Source organism: Gadus morhua, chromosome 10 (assembly GCF_902167405.1).
Source record: "Gadus morhua chromosome 10, gadMor3.0, whole genome shotgun sequence".
Classification (NCBI taxonomy): domain Eukaryota; kingdom Metazoa; phylum Chordata; class Actinopteri; order Gadiformes; family Gadidae; genus Gadus; species Gadus morhua.
The window spans coordinates 25,313,133-25,338,344 of NC_044057.1; the positions used below are offsets into that span (position 1 = coordinate 25,313,133).

Here is a 25,212-nt window from a genome sequence, read left to right on the forward strand (position 1 = left end):
TGGAGTGTGGCCACAAATAAGACATAAACTCTGTGATCAAAGAAGGCCGGACTCTTCTTGATCTCGTCAAGGTAATGAAATGCAGCGATTAGAAGAGCGAGATTACATTTCCGATGCGATTCAGCCGTGTGTGTGTGTGTGTGTGTGTGTGTGTGTGTGTGTGTGTGTGTGTGTGTGTGTGTGTGTGTGTGTGTGTGTGTGTGTGTGTGTGTGTGTGTGTGTGTGTGTGTGTGTGTGTGTGTGTGTGTGTGTGTTCGGAGGGCAATGCTAGGGATTCATCGGCATGCATCTCCGCATTTCTAGCTGATAACCCATCCCCTTTCCCACACATACTTTTTTAAAATACATGGGGGTTTTCTCTCGCTGGGCTTTCTTCAGATGGGTGTGCGTAGATACGCCGTAAACATATCATAAGGAGCTGAAGTCTGCTTGAGTATAATAGCCCTGCTATGTACCTGGATGAATATGCACGGGGACCACCGCTATCATCGCCCTCCATGTTAACTGCCTGGTGTGATTTCGGCCCAATCCCATTTCTACCCCTTACCCCTTCCCCTTACCCCTTCAAAACAAGGGCGAGGGGAGAGGGGAAGGGGTAAGGGGTAGAAATGGGATTAGGCCTTCATCTTTGTTCTGCGTCCCCGTGATTTGCGTACTGTCCAGTGGGCGAATCGCTCGCATTGCTTTGGTATTTATTTGACCCTCTTCCTATCCCTCTCTGCTCCGTACAGATATTCTCCTTCTGCTTCCATGCTGATTGGACTCAGGTTTGCTCCCTAACACTGGGGAGGAAATGATGTTCTGTGGCTGTTTTCCTTTCTCTCTAATGTGGCCCCCGGGGGCCATATTGCTTATAAAGCGCTAACAGAGGGCCTTGAGAAGGCTCTGTGCCGCCGGGAGATGCTGCCCTCTGGTAATGAACACACAGCTGGTTGAGCTGGCTCCCACACTGGGGCTGCACTAACAATAAGGAGAAAGAAGATTCCTTTCACTTATAGGGAAACTTTGAGTTGAGGTAATAAAGCCCTTCGCAATAGATATTTACAATGCAATGATGGTATCAAATGGACTGCATTTATAAAGCGATTTTCTTATCAGCGTCAGCCTGTCAAAGCGCTGAACAATATCGCCAAACATTCGCCCATTCATGCAAACATTCACACACAGACGCCGGTGTCAGCCACGCAGGGCGACAGCCAGCTCGTCGGCAGCAGCTAGGGCGAGGTGCCTTGCTCAGGGACACCTCGACACTCGGCTAGGGGGAGCCGGGGATCGAACTAGCAACCTTCCGGTTACCAGCCAACCTGCTCTACTGCCTGAGCCACATGCCGCCCTATTAGATAACTTATAATATACAATTTTAAGGTACATATAAGGTACAAGACATGAATGTCTTGTACCTTGTACACACAGAATGGACTCACCCTTACGATTTAAGGGCTTAGTTATTCTGTCGTGAGTTGCAGCAATACTTCCTTGTAACATTCTGTTGTTACCACACTCGAAAAACTATATTTTGCACATAACGGCGAGAAAAGAGAATCAAAAGATGGCAGTCCTGACCCTTGATCTGTTTCACCAGACAAACTGTTGGATGAAGGCCAGAGTGAAGCCCAGGGCTTTGCAAGGACTGCCCGCCAGGGAGAAGCACTGAAACACGGATGTGTAAACTACCTGCCAGGGACCTTGGTGATGCAGCTGACATAGTAAAACACGGCTTTGACTGTATAGTATGAACTATAATCCTTGGGATTTCTGGCCTTTTCCAAAGAGGAAGGATTTTGGTTAGTGGATTCTGCAGACTTCTTGTGTATACCCATGATATTGCAAAGGCATGAGTATTAAATGGGTTTCCAAATGTTATTTATCAAGGCAATCCCTTTTTTGTATTAATGTTGCTCAGTAATCCAACAAATTTAGATATTTTTGGCCCTTTTCCAGCAGCTACTTTTTTGTAATCCCTCAAAATGCCTGCAATAATTCCCTGCAATAAACAAGGTGAATGCATTTCCCCACTTCAAGTTTATATTTGTAATCCTGCATCTTGTCCGGGTGAGCAATGCCATTACTCTGTGTACAGGATGTTTCTAATTACTTACTGTGAAAGGCTGCTTTTCTGAAATATTGTACAGTGAGTTACGTGAGCCATTAATTATTTAGCACTAATATGAAGCAAGGCTAAGCTCCACTAGATGGGGTTGTGTTAAGGAAATGAACCTGTAATTTATGAGTCGCTATAGTGTATATAAATATATATATATATAGATCGATAGATGGATATACATTTATAAATAGATAGATATACATATGAGATGGATATATACATATAGAGGATGGATAGAGAAGGAGATAGGTCGATAGATGAGTCTTTAGTCTCAGAGGCTCGATTCTAATATGCAAAAGACTGAGGCCAGCACAAAGAACAAACCCAAATGGCGTTTGGAAGTCTCTTTGGCCTCTAAAAGTTTTACAACCAGAGGATGCAGCCTGTAACCGGTATGGGTCCTTTGGCGGCAAGATACCGGGCAATCTCAACAAAAAACAAAATAGATATCAGAATAAATATTTTGCGAAGAAGGCAAAATGATTACTCCCAGTGCTAGAATAACCTCAGCCTTTTCCAAATGTATTCAACCAGTGTAGCTCATATATTGGGCCAAAACAAAACAAACCATCTTTCATCCAGTGCGGATGTGATACAAGCAGTATTTCAAACGACGGTTCAGGCACTTCATAGGGTGGCCAAGAGACAAATGCGTTGACTTTATGGTAAGGCAAGTAAGATATAGAAGGCAAAGATAAAGTTGTATATCTCTGCAGAGGTGTTATGGATAGGTTTGAGAGGAACAGGGCCTACTGTGTTGGGTGAGATAACGATAAGGATCTGACGTTGGGGTCTGACTCATTGATGGATTGATTTGGTGTGGAGCTCTGTAATAATTAAACTTTATGTTTTTGTCTTTCTTTACACAAGAAATGTTCTAGTGTTGTGATCAAGTCCATACCGTACATTAACCAACGTTTTTTATTTAGAAAATAGCATGTACTAATATGCTTTAGCTTAAGACACTAATATACAATAGAGATGGTGGTTGCCTGCTTGGTTAAGTAGATCATTTTAGTTGTTTAAAAGTTCCCACTGAGCATACCTTGACTTTTTTGTAAGTTTGCAATTTCCTTTTGTAAGTTGTCTGGAACCAACAGGACATTTGCAGCTGAGTTCAAATTGGTACGACAATAAATGTGTATTATTTGTATTTTGTGTAAACAATATAACGCCTTTTTCTTTTGTTAGAAACCGATTTTTCTGATAAACAGAGGTTTGAAAATAACAGGTTTTAAGTTTTGAAGATTTGCATTGCAGTTCTCCAAAGCAAAAGTCCCAGTCATGGAAGAATAAAGAGAATGGTGGACAATGAATACATTGTTGATTGCCAGGTAAAATTCATTATAGCTTGATCAAATATGAATCATTAACTATCAGTGTTTTGGTGCTCCAACCCACGGGAGGTCAAGCATTGACCTGGTCACATAAACGAGTGGGGACGGTCAACAGATCACTAAACATTTTGTTTCTTGAGAATAGAAACAGTGAAGGATTGTATAAAGAGATAAAACTTTATGCATAAACATTCAAGAAAAACTCAATTAACTCATGAAGATAAGCTCCTTTCTTCCCTGACAAAATCATTAATTACTGTTTCAAACTTAAACATCTTTGCTGACTATTGAGTTCAGACTATATTATTTTCCGTTTGAAATTGGTACAAATGCTTAATTTTGCATGTAGGCCTTTATTGTATCCTCACTAATTGACAGACTTCCCCGTAAACATATTCAGTTACCTGTACGTTTATAATCTTTGTTTAGAAGTTAATGAAGGAACACCATGTGTAGATAATTCATCTATTTCTGGAACACAACAATCCTGCTCTCTGCCCCGGGCTGGAAATGCAGAACAGTACAGTAAGTGTTCAATCTGTCGATCTGCTCAGAACTCCACCATGAATTATGCTAACTAAACCTCTCCGCAGACTAGTACTGCTTGTCTAGAAGTTCTATCAGTTGAACTAGTTAATATTCCTGGAACGACATTGCTTCAACCTTGTGATATTGCTGATCCTCAGAGAGCATCGGTCTCTTCTTTCCCTTCTTGTCCAAATCACTCTGTAATACATGCAGATAAATTATTGAGCCAATACAATCCAGGTATTTCACAGCTTCAACTTGTATACTCAGCGAATAAGTTTCCGCCAATTATAAAAGTGTCCCAAACTACCTTATCTTCATGATTTTGCTTTACAAGGTCAAATCGGTTGGCGATGGTAGAAACCCCCCAGGCAATGGATTGGGTGCTGTGGTTTTACCCTTGAGCAAGGCATTCGCCCTCTCCTCAAAGCTAATGATTAGGGCCGCTAATGGCAAACACACCAATGTAATCATCAAATCTCCAATGGTGGAGTGCAACACCCCACCGATCAATGAGGTTATATCGCTATGGAAACTGATTATTGGCAAAAGCCTATTGGTTCTTTTGTTGTTGCCATGGAAGGGATCGGAATGTGACTGAATGAAAGCATTAGGGGTAAATTGGATAGTTATCTCTCTAGCCCTCATAGTCATTGACTCAGAGAGGGCTGGCAATCACACCACAGTACCTTGACCTTTTTATGGTTTGAGCTGATAAGTGCTATTCAATTGCATTTACCACTTCCATTGGTTGGTCAAGTCTACCAGTTAACTAATGAAATCAAGCAGATTGAGCGGGGAGATCCTCTTAGCCTGCTTCATGGTATTTTCTGACAAGCCCAGTTGCCACCTCAACGATGCGACTCATATTTGTCCCAAGTTCAAAGGGTTATTCGCTGATTTGTGGTTTCAAAAGATTATATTGTCTGATTTTCTGCCAGTTTACACGCCATGACGGTAAACGGAATAAGTAAGCAAGTTGCAGTGACAAACACAACATTACACGAGAACCGATGTGAAAGAAATATTCACCCGTCGCAATAAAGTGATCTAACCTCAAAGTCAAGCTCTCGGCAATCACATCTCTTTTTTCCCTTTTTATACGTCAGCGTTTCAGCTTCCAGGTAACACCACTAGACCACCAAATAGTTCCCGGATTTAAGTGTAGGTAAACCCCAATGCATCCACTCGAATTCAAACTCCATGAGATTCAAAAATATTTTTTGTCTGACAGTTCTCGGATGGACAGGGGCGTTGTTATCCCCATGGTTACAGCCCAACTAAAACATTGGTACTTTTTTAGTTCCGCCGTTGTGTCGGTGTGTTATAATGAGCGTCGTAGTATATGAAATGTGCCACAGACTGTGGGGTTTTACTATCGGTGTCCGAGGAGCTCAACCCTTGCTGGGACGCGGGCGTCCACATCAAACGCTGCAGCAGAGCTCCACAAATGCACGCACTTGGCCGCTGGTGTCCATGGTTGTGAGGTTGAAGGGCCGCAGTAAAGGCACTGCGACGTCACGAAAATGACCACGTTCATTTGAAAACACCAGATGGATATGTGGCGTAAAAGTCCCCTTAAACAGTTGTCATTTTGAAATCAGACACATATTTATTTATTTCAGTATAGGTATTAATTATTTTATATATTAATTGCCTAATTTATTTATTTCATAGTTATCTATTCATTTATTTAATATCAACTCAAATGGCATTCCATACAGAATAACATGGATTACTATGTTGACCATCATGCAAGACAACACTGTTTAAAACATAATACGGTTTTGGGTTCAGTGCTCTTTTAAGATGCTTTATTACGGAGTGTGACCATTCAATACTTTCCAGCTTAAACTTAGTTTGACAAGATCATTACAGGATGGATCAATCAACAGTTCCTGATTCAGGGCTTTGTGTGTGAAAGACAATCACTCCGATCAATTGTATACAGTTAAGTCAACATGCACAGCTTGAACAGTTCTCTTTACTCCACGGCTCGATGATTTCGCCAAGAGCTAACACTTGCCCGTCAAGATTTGTTATTTGATGTTGGTCTCTCGTTAAATGCATGAAAAAAAGCCTGTGCTTCTTCTTGGATAAGATCTCCTGTCATTATTATTTTCTCTTTTCTATTATTTATAAATAATGGAGTTCCAAAAAAGCATAAAGAGAAGAGAGACTTGAGTTTGTTGTTTCATTGCTCCCATAGCCAAGTTTAATCATAATGAACTGAACTGTCCAGGCTTAATACCATGATGGAGGGATTTTTAATGGGTTCCATTTCGTGTTCCTAATTTCAGCTCACATAATTACCAACACCAAGTGTAACCAAGTGCTGCTTTGGTCAATGGTCGTTGACTGGAAATGCTGGTAAGCTTTTTCGGTCACAGAAGCAGATTCACTCAAACATCAATTTAGTGTATTTAATACATGTTGTATTCCCTTTATACTTTCTCTTTTCTAAACTCTGGACATACTTTTACATCTGCACTTCAAAGATCTGCATCCTTTGTGCTGAGGTCTAAAAGGAAAGCATTATATATTTGTGATCACTATTGCTGGGATGTGGTGCATTTTAAGTTGTTCTACATTAATGGGTAGTGTATTTAATTAATATTATTCTTGTCCTCATTTCTTACAGTTGCCCGCCTTAATTAGACAAGAAAACTCGCTGGAGAGCAAACAGTCCATCAGTCACTCTGCTCATCGTGGATTAACTGTATTTGCAGAGTAGCTCACGGACATAGCAGCAGTTGATGGCAGGAGGGGTAGATAAATAACAACAACTAAATGATTCCTTGTACCTCTAGGTTCTGTCAAACTGGTGTGCACCGAGTGAGCCATGAGGCAGAAGTTCCTTCCCCCCTCCCCTCCAAAAAAATAAACGGAAATAGGAAATATTACCTTCGGGATTCAGTGAACACATGCTCTGCTGCCCTGAGGGAAGACGCTTAACCGGTAGGCGGTGTTGCACCCTGATGATATTCCCTTTCCAGTCCAACGCTGCCTAGTTACCGGGGAGTGTCTGTGCACTGATTAGAAAGTTTACATCGGGCTCATCCGCATCAGTCACACTTCATAGTAAACCTTATTTCGGTCGCAAGGGGTTCGGATTTCACTGGATGCAGCGACATGGGAGCCTGGCACGCGGTCCTGTTGAGTAAAGCAACCCCACCGCCACTCCCCCAGGCCCCGAGGCCGTCTAGGGTGTAAGGGTGGGGCTACTTACGCCTTACACCGCCATTGCACCGTGCCTCTCGATGTCGTGAGCTGAGGTTGTGTATTAAAGCCACTTTACAGGGAGAGGGGACACATCTCAATGTACGTTACCCAACCCCTTGACATTTATCTGAGCAGTCTGGAACATCTCAACCGCAGAAGTCCCCCCCCCTTCAGATGTTAAGGGGGGCGGGAGGGAGGAGGAAAAAGGAGAGGAAAAAGGCAGCAGTTGGGCACATTTCATATCCAAGCAATACGGAAAGGTCATGCGTGGTGTTGGATGTAATGGACCGGGGATAATCAGCCCCATCTCTCCGGCTGGATGTGCCAGCACAGCTGCGAGGAGGCTAGTGCGCTAGCTGGATAAACTGTCACTGCCAACATGCGCCGCTAGTGCTTGCAGCGGAATAATCTGTCTGCCCCGCGACATTAGTAGCAGGATTAGACCAGACTGCCCACATGCAATTATATTGACTCGTATCGAGCACGTTTCCTGTCCTACTTTTAGCCGAGATGATAGTCGAGTAGGACCGTCGAATGCAATGTTTGATTTAAAGAAAGACTACGACAAAAGCACTCAATGATGTATACTTGGGCTGAGCTGTGATCAAACATGTACCCAGAATGAAGTTTAGGTCGCTCAATTCAATTTTATTTGTATAGCCCTTAATCACCATAACAGTCTCAAAGGGCTTAACAGGCCAATTATTTATGATTCCTTAGGTCATGCCCCTTTGACAACATGGCTTAAGACCCCTGAACTGACTTAATCTTCAAAAGTAATCTGTGGGGCAATTTAAAGGATGGTTTTGTTTTCCTTGATTGATACAGCCATTACTGCGGTACTGACTGGAGGAAGCAAACTGTCTCGCCGGTCTCGTCTAACTTGGCTCTTTTCTTCTTTGTCATTAAGTCACGTGAACGTCCCATCTGTCTTCTCTTGTGCTCCCTTTGTCCTTCTGCTCCTCTCCATAGTGGCCACCTGTTTGGGTCTCTCCCTGGGTAGTTGGAGAGAATAGAAGACAGCTAGCCAGAAATAGTAGAGTGGCACTAGCCGGAAATCAGTGAGGTACCCTTCAATCGGTGCAGATCACTCATCGCCCCAGTCTGGAGAAGATCTCACAACTCGTACATGAAATAAAACTGTGTTGCAAGTTTACTCTTTTCCAGGCTGTGTTTAATTTCAGACCCCCCTTTGTTAGTGCTAAGGAATGTGCTTGTAATGCCAGCTCGGAGTATATCACAAATTTAATTAAAGGGTTAAGCACGGTGCTGTTGAAGACGCGGGATTGGGTGACGAGTGTTTACATCACTCCTGAAGTGTCATTCAAAACTTTAATGCATTTTCCGCTCCACTTAAAAAAGCCTGTGTGCAACGGAGACGGGACATCCGTGGGAACACCTGTGGCTTTAACCAATTTAAAAAAGTAAACATCTCCTGGAGTGTACACTAGCCTGGTCCTTTTCACTTAATATTCAGGCGTAGGATCCAATCCTGCTCCAGCGCGACTGCTGCCTATTTTATAAAGACTCAAACATTTGTGGTGGATATATTACTAAGTGGAAATGGTAAAAGGTGCAAGGCCTCCTTCGGGATTCCTTACTCATCAATGGCATGCAGAACACAGTGATATACATGGAGGAAAATTAGGTCATGTGTTCTCAATGTTAACAATGAACAAAAATACAGCCATGGCTGCATTTTGTTCAATGTTAACGTTGAGAATGTTGCAGCAGTTTTGCCACTCTATCCACAAAAACATGACCTAATTTACCTCGTATAAATGAATTGGGATTCAGTTCAGCGCATTTAAAATGACTGCACTCTAACTACCAGATTGGGTAGAATTATGAAACACTTACAACGTACAACAATTTTTAATGTGCCTTTAATTGCCTTCAAGGGTTTATTTGGATTGAGCTTGCAATCTTGCAAGATTGGAATTGCAGATGTATATATAAACCAATTATTATTCCATATATTATTAAATCAACGATTAGGGTTAGGAGAAAAACTAACTTCACTGGTCATCCAATTGATAATGAATATAGCAAACTAAGAAAATCTTGAAGGGCATTGTCAAAATGCCTGCATACTCATGTGCTTTACTTGAGTGCATTCCACTATAGCTGCCACAACCACACCTCGTGAGACTAATTAATAACTTACTGAGCCACAAACTCCCAGGATCCCAAATGCACTTCACATTCACCTAAATGATCTGCCTTTGTTCCTTCATATTCAAATCAAATCCAGACTAATTTCAGCCAACAAAAACTCGTTGCTGCCTCCTCCCACCTCTCCATGGTTCAGCCGGTACCCATTTAATATGATGGACCCCATTATCCTGAGTCACCCTCTCGAATCATTTGTTCCCCCACCGTTGTGCTGTTTACTCCATATGGATGCATATGATGATAGTCACGCACGCACGCACGCACGCACGCACGCACGCACACGCTCACACTAGGACCAGAGGTGAGGAGAACAAGGAACTGAGATTCTCTCGCCCTTCTCACTTTAGCAATTAGGCCTTCACTTGCACTACTAGAGAGCACAAACACACATTGACCAGATGAACTAGTATATTCCATCCATTGCAGCCCTTATGGTCTGCCGGTGGAGGACCGAGGATGCTTCAAAGCTTACACTCAAACACACACCAGCACAAACTGAACCAACTGGGTGATTTAATAAGATCCTTGAGTGTTTCTGTTTTTCAGGGAGAAGGGTGGACTCAAAAACAGAAAGCTGCACTGAATCGAGAGCGGGGGGGGGGGGGGGGAGTCAAACAGGGCTTTGAGTCCTCGTAAGCCAGTCGGGAGGTGAGCAGCTCCGGGCGGGCAGGCAAACGTTCAGTGTTGGTTTCCTTCTGAACGCACACTTGGCTCGAACAGGCTCCTATCGTTAAAACACAACGCCAAACACCAACGCCCTCTCTACTCCCGTACATACCAAACGCAGTATTCCATTCTCATTCCCCACATCTGCCGAGCTATCGTCCCCACTCTCATTACTAGAACCCTGGCAAGCAAACACACAAGCCTGTCGCGCTACACCTATGTGGCTCCATTAATCCACCTCGCTGGCTTCCAGGTGGAGTAATGCAAACAAATAGGTGGAGCGGGGGCAGCCAGGTAGAGGGACTGCGGCGGAGGCCGCGATGAAGATGGCTTTCCCGGGCTCCTCCAGACACAGCATGATGATGAAAATGTCAAAAGCCGGTTTTCTAGAGTTTGAAGTTAATGATGCAGGCAGATGGTGCTCCAAGCTGCCAGGAGATCTCCCTGAGAGTGTGTGTGGTGACGGCTGGTTTAACCTGCCTACGCTGATCTCTCAATGCGCAACAGGTGTGCAGCCTCACCTAGCGCCACAGTCCCAGCAGTCTGAATCGACTCTTTAGGACATCTGTACTCGCTGCACAGACGACGTCTGCATTGTTTTGTGGTAATTCTTCCCGAAACTGCTTTCTCAACGTCCTGGTTCCATTCTCATGAGTTCTTCCACAGAGCCTCTGGCTCCTATTGGCTCAGTGCTCCTCCCCCCGGCTAAAGAGTTGCTCTTTCACGCTCCGGTCCTATCTGGAGTCACACCTCGAGGGATGGGTTCATGCAGAACTTCCTTCCCCAACCCTTCACTCCTGGGTTTGACCGGGCATGGAATAGGGAATGTGGTTGTTGGGGTTGAACCCATAGAACATTGCAATTAGGGGTTGAGTTAAAAAAAGGATGCGTTACAAATGTAAAGTCAGAAAGAGAGCGTGATTCGAGCATACAGGGAAAAGGAGAGAATAGCAACAGTCTGGAGCTGAAGAGCAGACAGAGATAGATCACTCCTGTTGGTGGCAGACATAGCGACAGAGGAGCAGAGGCTCTTTGTTGTTTCTGTCTGTACACGATGTGACTAAACGGTTACCGGAAAACGGCGCTGATTTTCCAACAATAATCAATGACCGCGTCCGGAGTCTGTGCGTCTGGAGACGCGCGGAGGGCGCGTCTTTTTGCGAGCACCGTGAACCACTCAGCGTCAACAAGTCACACAAATCCCCGACAGCTTTCCGTTTGTTGTGGAAATTGATTTATACTCTTGCCATATTCAGCTTTTTGGGAATATAGTGCAAATGTATGGCTGATAAGACCATACTGATGATCGCGATTCCACAGGTAGTTGAAGAGCAAAGCAGCTTTAATCTGGGAACTGCGAATCATTTAGTCCGGCGATCAGGAGATTAATTTCAGTTGAATTACATGTGGTTCGGTTGACACACTATACTCTATTATCAGACTGTGATTTAAACCAGGCTTGAAATGATCCCAATGACTTCATGTGTGTTTTGCAAAAGAGTTCCAGGATATATCGTCTTTTATTAACAAGTCAAAGGGACTTAGTGATGAGAATCCTTCCTTTGTTTGTGGGCGTAGAGCCTTTTTGGTTTGCAATTAACAACAATTAAGGGAGATTTATGCCTCGCTCTACAGGGATCAATACGCCTCCATTAGCCCCATAATAAGGGAATGACTCTTTATTGCTTTCTTAAAGTTTAAACTCATGGTCATAACGCTGTCATAACATTGTATACATTTCAAACCTCCCCACATCTTCGAACCAATGTGTCTTACCTGATGAAGCATCCTTGGAAAAAGAAGAAAGACAACGCATATAGAATCCTAGTGACCCGTGGGAGCATCTCTGGCTCAGTCTATCCCAGCAGTCCTGTTGAAATAACTCGAGTAATTATCTTAGGAATCAGCAAATCCACTGAGCGGCGTGTGAGACTGGGAAGAGGAAGGCATCGTCTCACTGAGGATCCAAACTTCTCCCCTCCCACTGAGTCCAGGAGGCTGTTCACCACAGCGTCGGTGCGTCCGAGTGGCTCCTGGAGGCAACTTTTGGCTGGGTAGTTTAATCTTTATTTTTTATATATCAAACTCGGTGTTTCTATGTCCAGGTTTTTTGTTTTCAACGAAAATCAGGTCGCTTTGAAGATTTGATATCGGGAAGATTTAAAGAAGCAGTAACCGTGCCGTGAGCTGCCTTCCACTCGGCGCGTAATTGGCTTCTTGTGGGAGGTGGCCGGTGGGGGGTAGGAGGGGTGGCCGGGGGTAAATGGGCTGTGCCGCGAGATGTCACGGGTTAGATGGTGAGAAAATGAGTTTCGATAATTCGCTCACCCATAGATTTAATTTCCGCTCCGTTGGACACACTCTCACAAGGTGGAGTTGTACTGGGAATAACAACATAACACGTCATGAAAAAAAAAAAATACAAAATCATCTTTAAACAAATTGCATTGCATTGATATTGTGTCAGTGCAATGTGAGCTTATTTAAAATCAATATATTTTCCATAAAAGTAGGTGTTTGTGTTCCCAGCAGTATAACTCCTTTTTATAATTTCATAAAGAGTGAATCAGTGTTCAACATTGGAGCACATGGGTTTCTGTTTCGCCCTGAATGTTCTGACGGTCTGCAGTGTTAACCAGTTCTATGATGGGCTCGGAAAATGGAAAATCAAGGTGTTGGCCACTGCTTCATGAACAGATAAGATGCTGCTTGTTTTGCGTGGGTGACAGGGTTAGTTGGGGGCTGATGTGTAGATCGACACAGCAGATTATCGCTTCCTCCGAATTGTGATCTCCCTGTCCAGTCGTGAAGATGGATTAGTTCTCTTTAGGAGTGACCGTGATGCAGGAGGTTCTGATTGGTTCCACCCCCTTATCATGTCATTTATCGCTCGTCACATATTAATTATATGCGTCTTTGCAGTATTCCACCTTCTTCCACCTTTATTTTACCTAGAGAGATCCTGGAGGAAGCATCCCCATTTGTATTGGTGAAGAGTGACCAAGTGACATAAAGCAACGTTACAACGCTGAAAAACAATAACAACACATTAATACATTAATACAAATCTGAAAGGAAATACACAAACACATCCGAGTCGTTGAGCTGTTCCAGCCCTACGTTCCTCCGTCCACTTCCCCCCCTCCCCGCTTTACCTCCCCCTCAGCCCCCACACTCCCAGCGGCCTTGCCTGTTCGTCCTCAGGCAAACAGAGAAAACAAAGCAGACGGGAAGAGGGAAATAAACAGACAAAATACAAGGGAAAGTCTGAGGAAGGAGGTAGAGGAAGGAGTGATGGCTGTAGGGGTGAGGACGGGGTAGGAGCAGGGGAAGGACGACGGGGGAAGGGGTGTGGAAGACGTTATTGTCGGCAGCAGCAGTTATCGAGCACGGAGCTGACGCCGTCGTTTCCTACCCCGAGGGCGGGGCAGCTGCTCGCACGCCGACGCGGATGGGCTGCCGACATCTGGGGCGGACGAGATATCCGTCACCCGTCGGAGAGGTGGTGGGGGTGGTGGGGGGGATGGGGGTGGTGGGGGGGTGGTGGTGGTGGTGGGTGCTGCGGGTGGGGTGGGGAACGCAGCAGGGCGTGTGGGGTGTTGGTGTGGGTTGGGTGGGGGACGCAGCAGTACAGAGACCAAATATAGACGTACTTTAATGCCACATGATGTCCATTCACGTGTTGGCTGTCATGTGAAGGTTTGTCACCATTTCTATGGGGCTGAGACTTTTGCTATAAGCCTTTGCGTCCTGACGCTGTAATGACACGGTTAAAACAATCAAATCAACTCCCTAAACTCCCTACTCGCTGCAGAAACCTTAAACGATTGTCGGCAATTATGTTCAACGTGAAGGGTATACTTGTCTAAGTACTTTAACAAGGGAATACAAGCCGTGCCACTCACTGTGTTGGAATGACAGCCAACAGGGAAGGGCAAAGGAGGGTGGGGGTGTGTAAAATGCCAGCACTGTTACCTAATCCTCTGCCCCTTCACCTCCTACACTCCCGTGATACCCGGCTCTGTGGGTTAATGTCTCGGTTGTCTTCAAAAGGTCACATCCCTGCTGCGGCCATCATTCTCAACCTGTCTTTCAACACCGTCCTTATGCATCCCCACACTGGGCTCAAAACGTCCTCTCTCCGCCCCTTAACATCGAAGTACATGTTATACTGTACACTAAACCACACCGTGGCGTTTGGTTTGAGGTTCGGTGTCGGACTATTTGAACCGTTGATGAAATGATCAAGTTAATTCATCAGTGAAGCTGGATAGGGAAAGGGGTTGTTAAAAGGCTATTAATACCCTGTGAATGGCTTTGGGGCGTCGCCAAGGGTAATATTTAGCCATTGGACACCTCTTCAAGAGAAAGGGGTCCTTGCATCGGCTCCTTCAAGGAGACTAGTGTCCCAGCAGCCTGACATCCGTTTGTCACATCGTGCCCTCCCTCCTCCCACTCCCTGCCCCTGTTACGGCTGGGTTTGGTGAAGCTAATATCTAATCAACCAGGCACTTTGTGGTGTAAACCCGGGCCCCAATAACATCCCCTGATTCTGTCTGCAGCCTCGGCCCGCTGCCTTCACTCAGCATTTGATCTTCTCTGGGAAGAGTGAACTCTAAAGCCGGATCAACCCCCCTTTAGGAGGCGGCTTCTGGTTCCTCGTTCTCTCCGAACATGTGTGGCTCACCGTCCCGATCTAGTGGCCCCCTCCGGGGGCTGGACCCCTGGCCTGGTGTCCCCTGGGAGCCCCGGCCTCCTTATCCTTGGCAGCAGACTAAATAACCCGGCGCGGGGCTACGGGTCTCGCTGAACACGGCGGCTTTGTGCAGCAGTGCGTGCTGTTTGCGGCCCAGAGCGGCGATTATCCCCCTCTGCTGTTTACTGACACACACACACACACACACGCACCGCACGCACCGCACGCACGCACGCACGCACGCACGCACGCATGCACGCGCACACAGATTGTGTGTCTGATGTCCTCTTTGATCCATTTGGTATACATCATTTGGGGATGTTATTCTTAATGGTAATTGTGAGTATTAATAACCACAGCACATTAAACACTTTACAGTGTTTTGCAGTGTCATAGCTTTTGGTTTCAATTTGAGGTCAGCTGACTTTCACCCTAATATTTGTAAATTATTTTATTACGAATAACAACCGTATTGGGATCTCCTGTAAAGCCTTGAATTTAAATCTATATCTTTATATCTATTTAGAGGGGCAAATTCTTTCCCCATCGCTTCCTTTTAAAAATTCCAAGCATGTAAACCTAAAGCAAATGTCCAACATATAATGATTGTCTATCTTCAACCCAGCTAAAGGTCTCGGAAATCACTCTGTAACCCCCCAAAAAAAGACAGATTTCCAAATCTATTTAAGTAAAGCTATTGAAGGGAATATCTGGCCTTTGGAAGACGCTTCATGCTTGGTCATATCTAACCGCCTCATACATAAATACAGCGCTCAACCCATCTCATTCCTCCAAAACTCATGGCATCTGCTCAATTACATTTCCATCCCAAAACACTTTACTGCAGGCAAACTATTTAGGAAAAAGCCGAAGGGTTGGCCAATATTCCTTGTACGGTTGTACCTCATGTGGTGGGATGGGTGTTGACACCCATGATGCAATGGGGCAGTGGTATTGACACACAAAAACACAAATGCACTAGAAAAGCTACAAAACAGAGCTGAGGTGCAAATTCCCAGATTCATGACTCGACCTCCTTTGACTGACTTACAATTACTAAGACGTCTCTGTAAACTCAGTGGCAGCGTGATTCCTCCATTAAGACACATCAAGACCTCTCAGATTGAGGATGAAATCTGAGGACCTAGAACCGGCGACTGACACTTCAGTCTTGTCACGACATGAGTTAGTGTGTGTGTGTGTGTGTGTGTGTGTGTGTGTGTAATATACCCCCCCCCCCCCCCCCCCCCAGCCCTGTTGCATCCCCTGTGTCATAAGAAAGGTACGGTTAACGGTTGCCTGGTGGCTCAAACAGCCAACCCGTATAACCCAGTATGCTGGTCCAATTCCGGCCCGAGGTCCTATGCGCCACATGGCATTCCCTCCGACCAACTTCTGTGACCCCTCTCCTCATGAAAGCCCATAAAACAAATATAAAGGGACCGTTGACGAGCCGAAGCTCTCAAACAGGGCATGAGGGACTGCAGCGTAAATAGATTGTGGGGTTCAAACGGGCAAAGGGATCAAACGTGTAGCCTCGTTCCAAACAGTCACTGCACACGGTCAGATACACTGCTGAGCTAAGGTCACAAAGGCTCGTGTATTGCAGAATTGTGTATTGGGATGTTGGTTTGTTTTCTTTTGGCTTTTGATCCAGGGTGTGGATCACCCTTGGATTTCTTAAAAAGACTGTTTTGCTCACACTGTTTTTTAGCTTTCACAAATGCACCAAATATTGTTGAACGGTAAAGTAGACCTAAAGGCAGTGGCCTGGGTGTTTATACTGGGCATGATGTGTAGAAGTGAAAATTTGTTCAGGCTTTGACCCAAAGAGCAACTTTCAACTCCTTCGTTCAATCAGGTAAAGGCTGTCTCTAGAAGCTTTTTCACACTGTCCTCCTCAGTCATTCCCAGGTAGAAGAAGAGAGAAGTTTTTCCTTGTCCCTGATCAACATAACTTTTTTATATCCACCAGCGGGTGTAGAATGATTAATCTGGGTTTAATCCCTGTGTCTTCATCTCTTTACCCTACGGACGGGTTAATTCGGTTCTGCTTCGGTAGCAAATGGTAACCTGAACTATCGTAAACTAACTGCTGTTGTTGGGATAAAGTTGCATTTGTTGAGTCATTTCTCCCAGTGGCTTTATATAATGTTAGTTTACACTTTCAATTATAAAACCTGACACAAATCCATTCACACACACACACACACACACACACACACACACACACACACACACACACACACACACACACACACACACACACACACACACACACACACACACACACACACACACACACACACACACACAGCTTACCTGCTGTTATCCATCAATTGTGTGAAATGATTTCCACATTCCACACACAATGTTGAAGACAATGTTGAAGATTTTAATAGCTTTTCTTGTTTTATATGATAAGGTTTGCTTGCTTTCAAATTGTAAGAACTGTCAAATAAACCTCCAAATCATGCAACTTGGGCATAAGGGTGATTCGCATGAATACGTATCTTAAACCTATTTTTCATACTTCCTATCCGAAATTTCTAATTCTTTCTTTTTTTTTCAAGTAAAATTTAAAATATCAACAATCAGCAATCACTTGACTCAAGACACAAAGATGTTTCTTGTACTGTATTTGTATCCCAGCCCTGTCCCTCCAAGGGCTAGTTACCAGAAGAAGCTGATGATAGTTACCTGGTGGACTTTTGTATGGTGCTCTGGGCAAATGGGGGAAAAAAAGATTCAAGGTAATGTGAAAATATGTTAAGCACTGTATAAACCAACGGGGGCAGTGAAGGGTCAAGAAATACCCTCTGGTCATAGTTCTGCTCCATATTCCCAGATGAAGGCTTCCACCACCTAGGAAACACAGATCTTTGCATGTTTCTCAATGTTTTGTGGCGCATCTTCTTGTGGGCATCCTTTAGTTGTTGATTTATTTTAGTTTTTGCGTCGATCAGTTTCAATATTTAATCCAAGATGCCTTGAACTCTAAATTAATGTAATCTCCAAGATATGAATCATAACCCGTGGACACTGATGAATTTTATTTGGGAGAACTATCAGCTTCTGTGATGCATAGGGATTTATTTTCATTATTTTCTATCTATCATGACGATTAACTTGATATTCTAGTTCTTAATCACCTAATGACCTTAGCTTGTACTTTTGAACATACGTCGCTGTAGGTTTTTAACTGGAGAGCGTGAGAGAACGTGACACCAAAACAATGACGTGATATTCAACCAACTTATTTCACAATCAAATACGAGTTGGGAAGAGCCAGTCTTGTATCTGACAGAGGCAGAAGAAGCCGTCTTGTCCGAGACACGGGCCTCTCATGTCGGAACATTAATAACCCTCCCACTTGGTCATGTAAAGTGGCCCAGAAAAGGCCCCTCCAAGGTCCGGAATTGGTTTGGGTGCATTCACTTAAGGCAGGAGTGGCTCACACTGAAGCATGGAGATGTACGAGAGGAGCCGCTCTGTAACGCTCTCCTTAAGCAAGAGGGACTTGCAGATGGCAAGAGGGCGTTTGGTGTAAAAACACTTTTATTTGTGTAAGTTTAAATTATTCATCACATTGTATACTCCCGTGTATAGCACAATGTTATTAAACATCTGTTTGGGCCCATGCATTGCAAAGAGTTTGCATGGAAGAAAATCAATGAGTCCAGACGACACAAATTAAGTAAATTGCAGCCGGTGACCGGGCGGCTGATTGGTCCTCCCGCCGTCTCGGTCCTTGATCATTCGTCGGTTCACTGGCTTCCTCACAATTGTGATTGATGCATTGTAATTGGAAGTCAATTACACGATGATATGTTGTTGTTTTTCTAAATGAAAGCCTAATTATTTGAAATTGTAGAGAAACCAATGTAGAAAATGAAACGCCATGAAGGATTTGTGAAAGGCTGATTAATTATTCTGTGTGGGGGCATCCAGGGTTACCACCGACGTTATATAAACGCTTCGCAAGCACAGAGGGAAGGGAACCCAACTGACTCCACGCTAGCATTGAGGCTTTTCTCATTGCGTTGCCTTCTGTTTAATTGTTTTGTTGGTCTCCTCTCGATGACCTCATCGCCTCCGCAGATCTTTTGCTAGCGTGCGTCCAGGCGGAATCAGAAGCAGAAGGATAATACATCTCTGAGCAACAGACAAACCACAACAAACCCTGCCTGTTATGAGTCTGAGGAACAAAAGCCATCATGGGCAGACCCTGGTTTGATGAAACGAAATCGGGGCGTGTTCCACAACGCTCCTATTCAGAATGTGCCTACATGGTAACACAGGAGATAACAGCTCATCATCTGAGGTTGTGGATGATTCTGCATGAGGGGTTACCTTCCCTTCACATGGTTCTCTCGCTCCCTCTTGCTGTTCTTTATCGGAGTATACCGTTGGAGAACGGCAGGTTATGAAGTCATCTACCCTCGTTTTTTACAGATAACAGAGGGACGGGTGATGTGAAAGTTATGTTTGCAAATCCTGTTTGGTCAACAGAACAGAGGAGACGTTGAGGCGTTTTGGTTTCAGCTTTCCCGCTGCGGACGTAGCGAGGATCACTTCCAACATGCCGTCGGTCGGATGCAGACTTTGACAGCGTCTTGACGAGAGTTTGTCATTCTGTAACGGGGGCGTTGTCCACCTGCTTCCTCTTCGTGAGTAAAGCCCCTCACAGGAGGTGAGAGGAGCCGGTTAAAATTACACAAGTTTATTTTTAAGGGTGGCAGTTATGAGGTTTGGGATATGAATCTTCTGAGACTCTCGCACGGAGGGCTGGGAAGATCGGGGTGTTATAAAGACGAGATGAAGGCGCATGAGGCAGACGAGGACAGCGTGTTTAAATTAGTATCGGGCTCGGCCCAGGAACTCTTGGTCGGCTATAAGAATACTAACCTTTCTGGGAGACATTAGAAGCAGGCTCTTTCCTTGCCACGTAATGCCCGGCTCTCACGAACTGCAAGGTAATACTAATGTGTGTGAACAGCAGGTTTAGCGGAGGCAAGTGGAAGTCAGAAGGAGGGCGTGGGCTGTGGGGGTAACCAGCACTGCTAATTGCAACTCTCTCCCTTCATACAACACTGAGTCGCTGAGTTCCATTTGAATAATTCAGCAGCAATACTAGTTTATTTTGTAAAAACAAAATACATCCAGAGAGAGACGGTGAGTGAGAGTGAAGATAATTCTTAGAAAAAGAGCATCAAGCCAAGTTATTGGATGTTGTCACGGACCTTAGACATTAATTGTAATAAATTTGTTTTAAATCTATAACGTATGAAATTGAATGTAGTTCATCGTCGGGGTGCCAAGATGCAGATTCAATGTCACAAATCACAAAAATGGGTTTTTGCCTGAAAAGGAATGTGATTCACGATGGAGTTATCTTCTGATGTGTAATGTGTTCATTGAACTTTTGCAAAGAGTTTCCAAAGCAATGCTCATTTTTGTATATGAAGCATTCTTATCACAAAGTCTATATGCGTCAACTTTCGGGGCAGGCAGCGTCTCCTTTGTGGAACTCAACATCCCCTCAGACGGAAGCATAGAGGAGGGAAAACGTTTCGGTGCCAACTCATCTGTATTTCTGATTTTTTTCCGACTGAATTTCTGTGGTCTAATAAGATTTGGCAGAGCTTATTGTACTGCATTTGCTTTGTAACTAACGGTTTTGTGATAATGAACAATGACAGCTGCCTGCCTGTTCTGCCAGTTTGCGACTTCCTTCTCCTGACAATCCCTTAATCATCATCCTCATCACCTCCGCTACGATCGCATTTGTCCCGCGCAAAAAATTCCTGACAACGGTTTCCAGACCTCAAAGCCTGAGGTAAATGAAATGAAAGCCGTGCACACCGATTCATCTTGGCTTATTCAAGAAAAAAGCACTTTAAAAGGTTTGAAGCAATGCAACGGCTGTTTCTTAACGGGGGCAGGGGACGGGCCAGTGGTCAGGGTTTGTGAACCCCAGACAAAAGGCACAGGGTTCGTTCTCAGTGACTGCAGGATTGGTCCTCCTAACCAATCCTGGTGCTGCAAACTTTATGGTCCTGTATTTATGTTCCCTGAGAGTTGTTTTGGATAAAGTTGTCGGCTAAGCGACACGCTGCAGCCGGGGCTACTGCTCGTCTCCACCTGCGCTTCTCCCAGCTTGTTTGCACTCGTCTCCTGGCAGCTCCCGTTCAGACTGTGTCCTTCCGAGACACCGGAGGGACCTCCTTTTTCCCGGGAAGCTGACATTCAAACCCAGACACTGGCTGCGCTCTCTGGGGTCGAAGCACAAAGAAGACACATTAATGCAGGGGGGCTGAATATCAGCCAGCCGCCACGGTCTGGCCCGCAGCCCCCCTGCGGAGATCTCGCGTTGAGACCCTAGAGCTCAGAGACCACAGACTCCTACTTTATTTCTCTCTCTCTCTCTCTCTCTCTCTCTCTCTCTCTCTCTCTCTCTCTCTCTCTCTCTCTTTTTTTCTTTTTTTCCTCTGTGTGTGTCTCCCGCTCTCTCTCGTGTCTAGACGAAGGCCTGCCATATTCCTCTCACTTCTTGTCTGTCGAAGCGAAGTAAAGGCTTGTTATAAGAAGCCATATTTCTGCATGTTTTCAAATCGTGTCCTCCATGCCTCTGTAAAGTAGATTTCGGCCCCAGCCGGTGCATCATAGTATTCATTATGAAGACGATAAGTGAATTCTTATTATTGCAAACACTTGGTTTTATGGAGAAGATAATGCACCAGAGACACACAGTACAGTACACAAACGCTGATTGCAGAAATTAATAATCTCTGCCTTGAGGTTGGACTAATTGCGTAACACAATCCTTTTTTTATAAGTGGTCGACTGCATTCGTTGGGACAGGAGCCACCACACCAGGTCGGATCACTAGGGCAAACGTTTGCAAGCACTACTTGGCAGAGGATGACCTCGCAAAGACTATTTTCAGCACTGTCTGGCGGTGGGACATTTCAGTCTCAGCGAGATCAGAGCTGACCGCTGAAACACGAGCCCAGGCCTTCCCCTCCATGCTGGTGCATACTCCAGCCCTGCATGGCCTCTCTCTTCAGCTCCCTGCCCCGTGACTCCTGCGGCTTCCCCCCCCCCTCCACCCCATAATGAATACAAACTGCAGCGCGCGATTGAATAAAACAGAAGCAAACCAAAGGAAAATCCAATAAGGAAAATAAATGGAGCTTTTCTCCAAGGCCAAGCAAGTGTATCTAATCCCTTAATTAGACCGAATGGCCACGTCGTGGTCTTACTTTAGCAGACGAACAAATGGAGGACGCGCCCATTGGCTGCTGCCTGGAGCTGCGTTTGTACGAGTGTGTGAGTGTTTGCCAGTGAATGTTTGCTTGTGTGTGCTTGTACATGCATGCCTGAATGTGTGTACATTGTTTGTTTATCCTTGCATGCTGTTAAAAGCTAAAAGATTCTTTGAACATTAATTTGCCCTTTGGGTTGATTACTTATTAAGTATATAAATTGCATGTCACTCATATATTAGAATAATAGTAGAAATAATAATTGAAAAAACAAATAATCATTAATAATTATAATAATGATGTTTGTTGATCCATCCCTTGATTTATTCCTCCCAGAAGCGAACTCTTACCGAAACATATCAATGTTCCAGCTTTGGGTTTATTCCGGGCACAGGACGGTCTGTACATCATGACCTTGTGGAGTAAATCATCAGAGGCAAACTTCTACCCAAGCATTCAAATAGTGAGCAGCATAATCACCAGCACACACTGAGGCAGAGAAACCGCAGGGGCTGGGACCCAGCCAGGGTGTGTGTGTGGGACATATTGGGTGTGCTGGGGATTTGGGTGCGTAGCTGTGGTGTGTGTGTGAGTGTGTAGGGGAAGCGGGTGTGTAGAGAGGTGTGTGTGTAGGGGAGTTGGGTGGGCTATCGGCGTCCAGTCGTACGGTACGAGCCGCGCTGCCGGTGCTCCCACTCCCTCCTCCACTCGTCCGTGACACACAGCGGTTCAGCCTCGCTCTGCGCTGAACAGGATATTGGTGCGGGTGAGGGTGTGGGATCGCATCAATAAATATGGTTAACGGGGAGCGGGGGGAGACGCGCGTTGTCCGACTCAAATATTGACAGTGCACCGCGGCTCGGAGGTGGTCGATTGGCGTGCAAAATGTGGAATGATAACAATGGTGGCATGTAGGTAATTTGTCTCTGGGGGTGGAGGTGGAGGTGGAGGAGGAGGAGGAGGAGGAGAGGAACATATTGAAACAATAACTACACAAACACGCCTGATGTCTCCCCGAGCCGCCGTTTCACCCATAATGCTCTGCCTCCCTGTCGCTATGGCAACCATCGGTTTTTTTTTGAAGCCACCCCCACGGCGAGCACAACGCACGCACGCACACACACACACACACACACACACACACACACACACACACACACACACACACACACACACACACACACACACACACACACACACACACACACACACACACACACACACACACACACACACACACACACACACACACACACCAACCACACACACACATTTACACAGCTTTTTTTGCCCTCTAGGTTACGGGGTGATTCGGGGATTGTAGTGTTGAACTACGGGAGCTCTGCAAAAAATTATTACATCATTTTTCAACTATCACAATACGCTCTTCAAAAAAAGCCGTACTCTTTCAAATTAGCATTTCCCCCTCCGAGATAGGTTCTGACATTCCCTCCTGGGACTCCTGGGACGTGGGGTTTAACAGCTGCTTCTGAGGGTCCTCGCCCGCCTTTATTAAAGCGAGGCTCAGCCGAGCTGCGCTGGTGTTCTCCAATGACTGTGTTGTGCACGGCGTGTTGCTCCAGGAATCCCAGATGGGATCATCTCCGGATTTATAGGACGGGAGGATTAAAGAGCCAAGTGTGTGTGTGTGTGTGTGTGTGTGTGTGTGTGTGTGTGTGTGTGTGTGTGTGTGTGTGTGTGTGTGTGTGTGTGTGTGTGTGTGTGTGTGTGTGTGTGTGTGTGTGTGTGTGTGTGTGCCGGGGGGGTTAAGGGCAGCACAAGGTGTAATGGTATAGAGTTATTTCTCATCCCAGGCGTCAAACTGGGAACCGTGGAGGGAGGACCGCTGAGGAGGGGCGGGCCGTGAAGACCCGGAGAAGAAACATCCCCCCCCCCTCCGGGCCTGGGTCGTAAACAAGGTCACGTCACCCCGGCCACCACCACTCCCCTCAAAGAGACGTAGCGAGTGGTGTTGGTGGAGGAAGAGGCGGAGGATATCACTAACGTCGGGTCGGTGTTTGCACTGCGAGTTGATCGCGATTTAACGCCGACGCGAGGAAAGTGGAAAGACGGCGTAGAAAATTATGGACTGGATTTTATCCTTGTTTCACTTGGGGAGAAAAACAATATATTTTCAGCTGTTTTCAGGCTGGGCTGGTACTTGAATATCCATCTTTCGTTCTGATGTACCACGTGTATTGATTCCCTCTGGTTTGAATAAACCTTGTCTTGGTCAATAGGGATGCAATGCATCAAAGGCTGTGAGGATTTAACGCTCGGTACTCACTGTACTTACTGTAGCTGGATATATTTGTGGTCGGTCTGTTTGTGTATACTGCACATGCTAGCTCCTTCAGTCTTGTGCCATTAATCTATAATGCTTTACAGTGTCTCAGACACACATACAAAGACACACACACACACACACACACACACACACACACACACACACACACACACACACACACACACACACACACAGATGCCAAGACACACACACACACACACAGATGCCAAGACACACGCGCCCACACATAGATACAAAGACACACACAGATACAAAGACACACACACACACACACACACACACACACACACACACACACACAGTGTTGGGGTGCTGTCGGACTCCGAGCCCCACCGAGCGGCAGCCTGTGCTCAGCCGCGGCAGAGGTGTTGGCCTGTGGAAGGACGGCGGTGCTCATTCATCATCCGCCACCATCGACATCCCATGACGATAAAGAAAATCGATGCACAATCAAAGGTTGGGAGAAACGACAGGAAAGAATGGAACTGGGTCATTATGATTGCATTGTATGTTCATGCGGAAGTCACGTGAAAACCAATCATTTATGTATTGTCAATGAAGAACCAAGCTTGAAAATCTGTTTCAGATCATAAGAGTGACATAACCTCCATGTACACATTGAAGTTGACAATTCATAAGAATCGGTATAAACATCACTGGAAATGATAAACAATAAGGGTTCATATTAAATAAACATTAATGAATCAGTAATAAGCATTATTATATAGCATTAGCATAGGATTGGGGCTATTGGTTAAGGGTTAAGGCTAAATTATTACTATGCCATTGTTAAACTGTTAATCAAGTCCCTATCGCTGAATGAGGTGTCATGGTATTGATTGATCCTGTGTTCCACTGATGCGATCCCTTACGTTTGCAGTATGAAGAATGCTCTGAACGTTGTTGGT

The 25,212-nt window shown here is 45.2% G+C and overlaps 1 protein-coding gene across 1 annotated transcript in view; it reads right to left on the bottom strand.

Moving 5' to 3' along the window:
* The window catches only part of glra4a (glycine receptor, alpha 4a), a 38,001-nt gene extending 25,748 nt beyond the window's left edge, over window positions 1-12,253 (bottom strand). Inside the window, exon 1 of the mRNA XM_030369233.1 lies at window positions 11,809-12,253. Coding sequence (XP_030225093.1) covers window positions 11,809-11,876 — 68 coding nt within the window. The 5' untranslated portion in view covers window positions 11,877-12,253. The remainder of the gene's footprint in view (window positions 1-11,808) is intronic.
* Window positions 12,254-25,212: the final 12,959 nt, after the last annotated feature.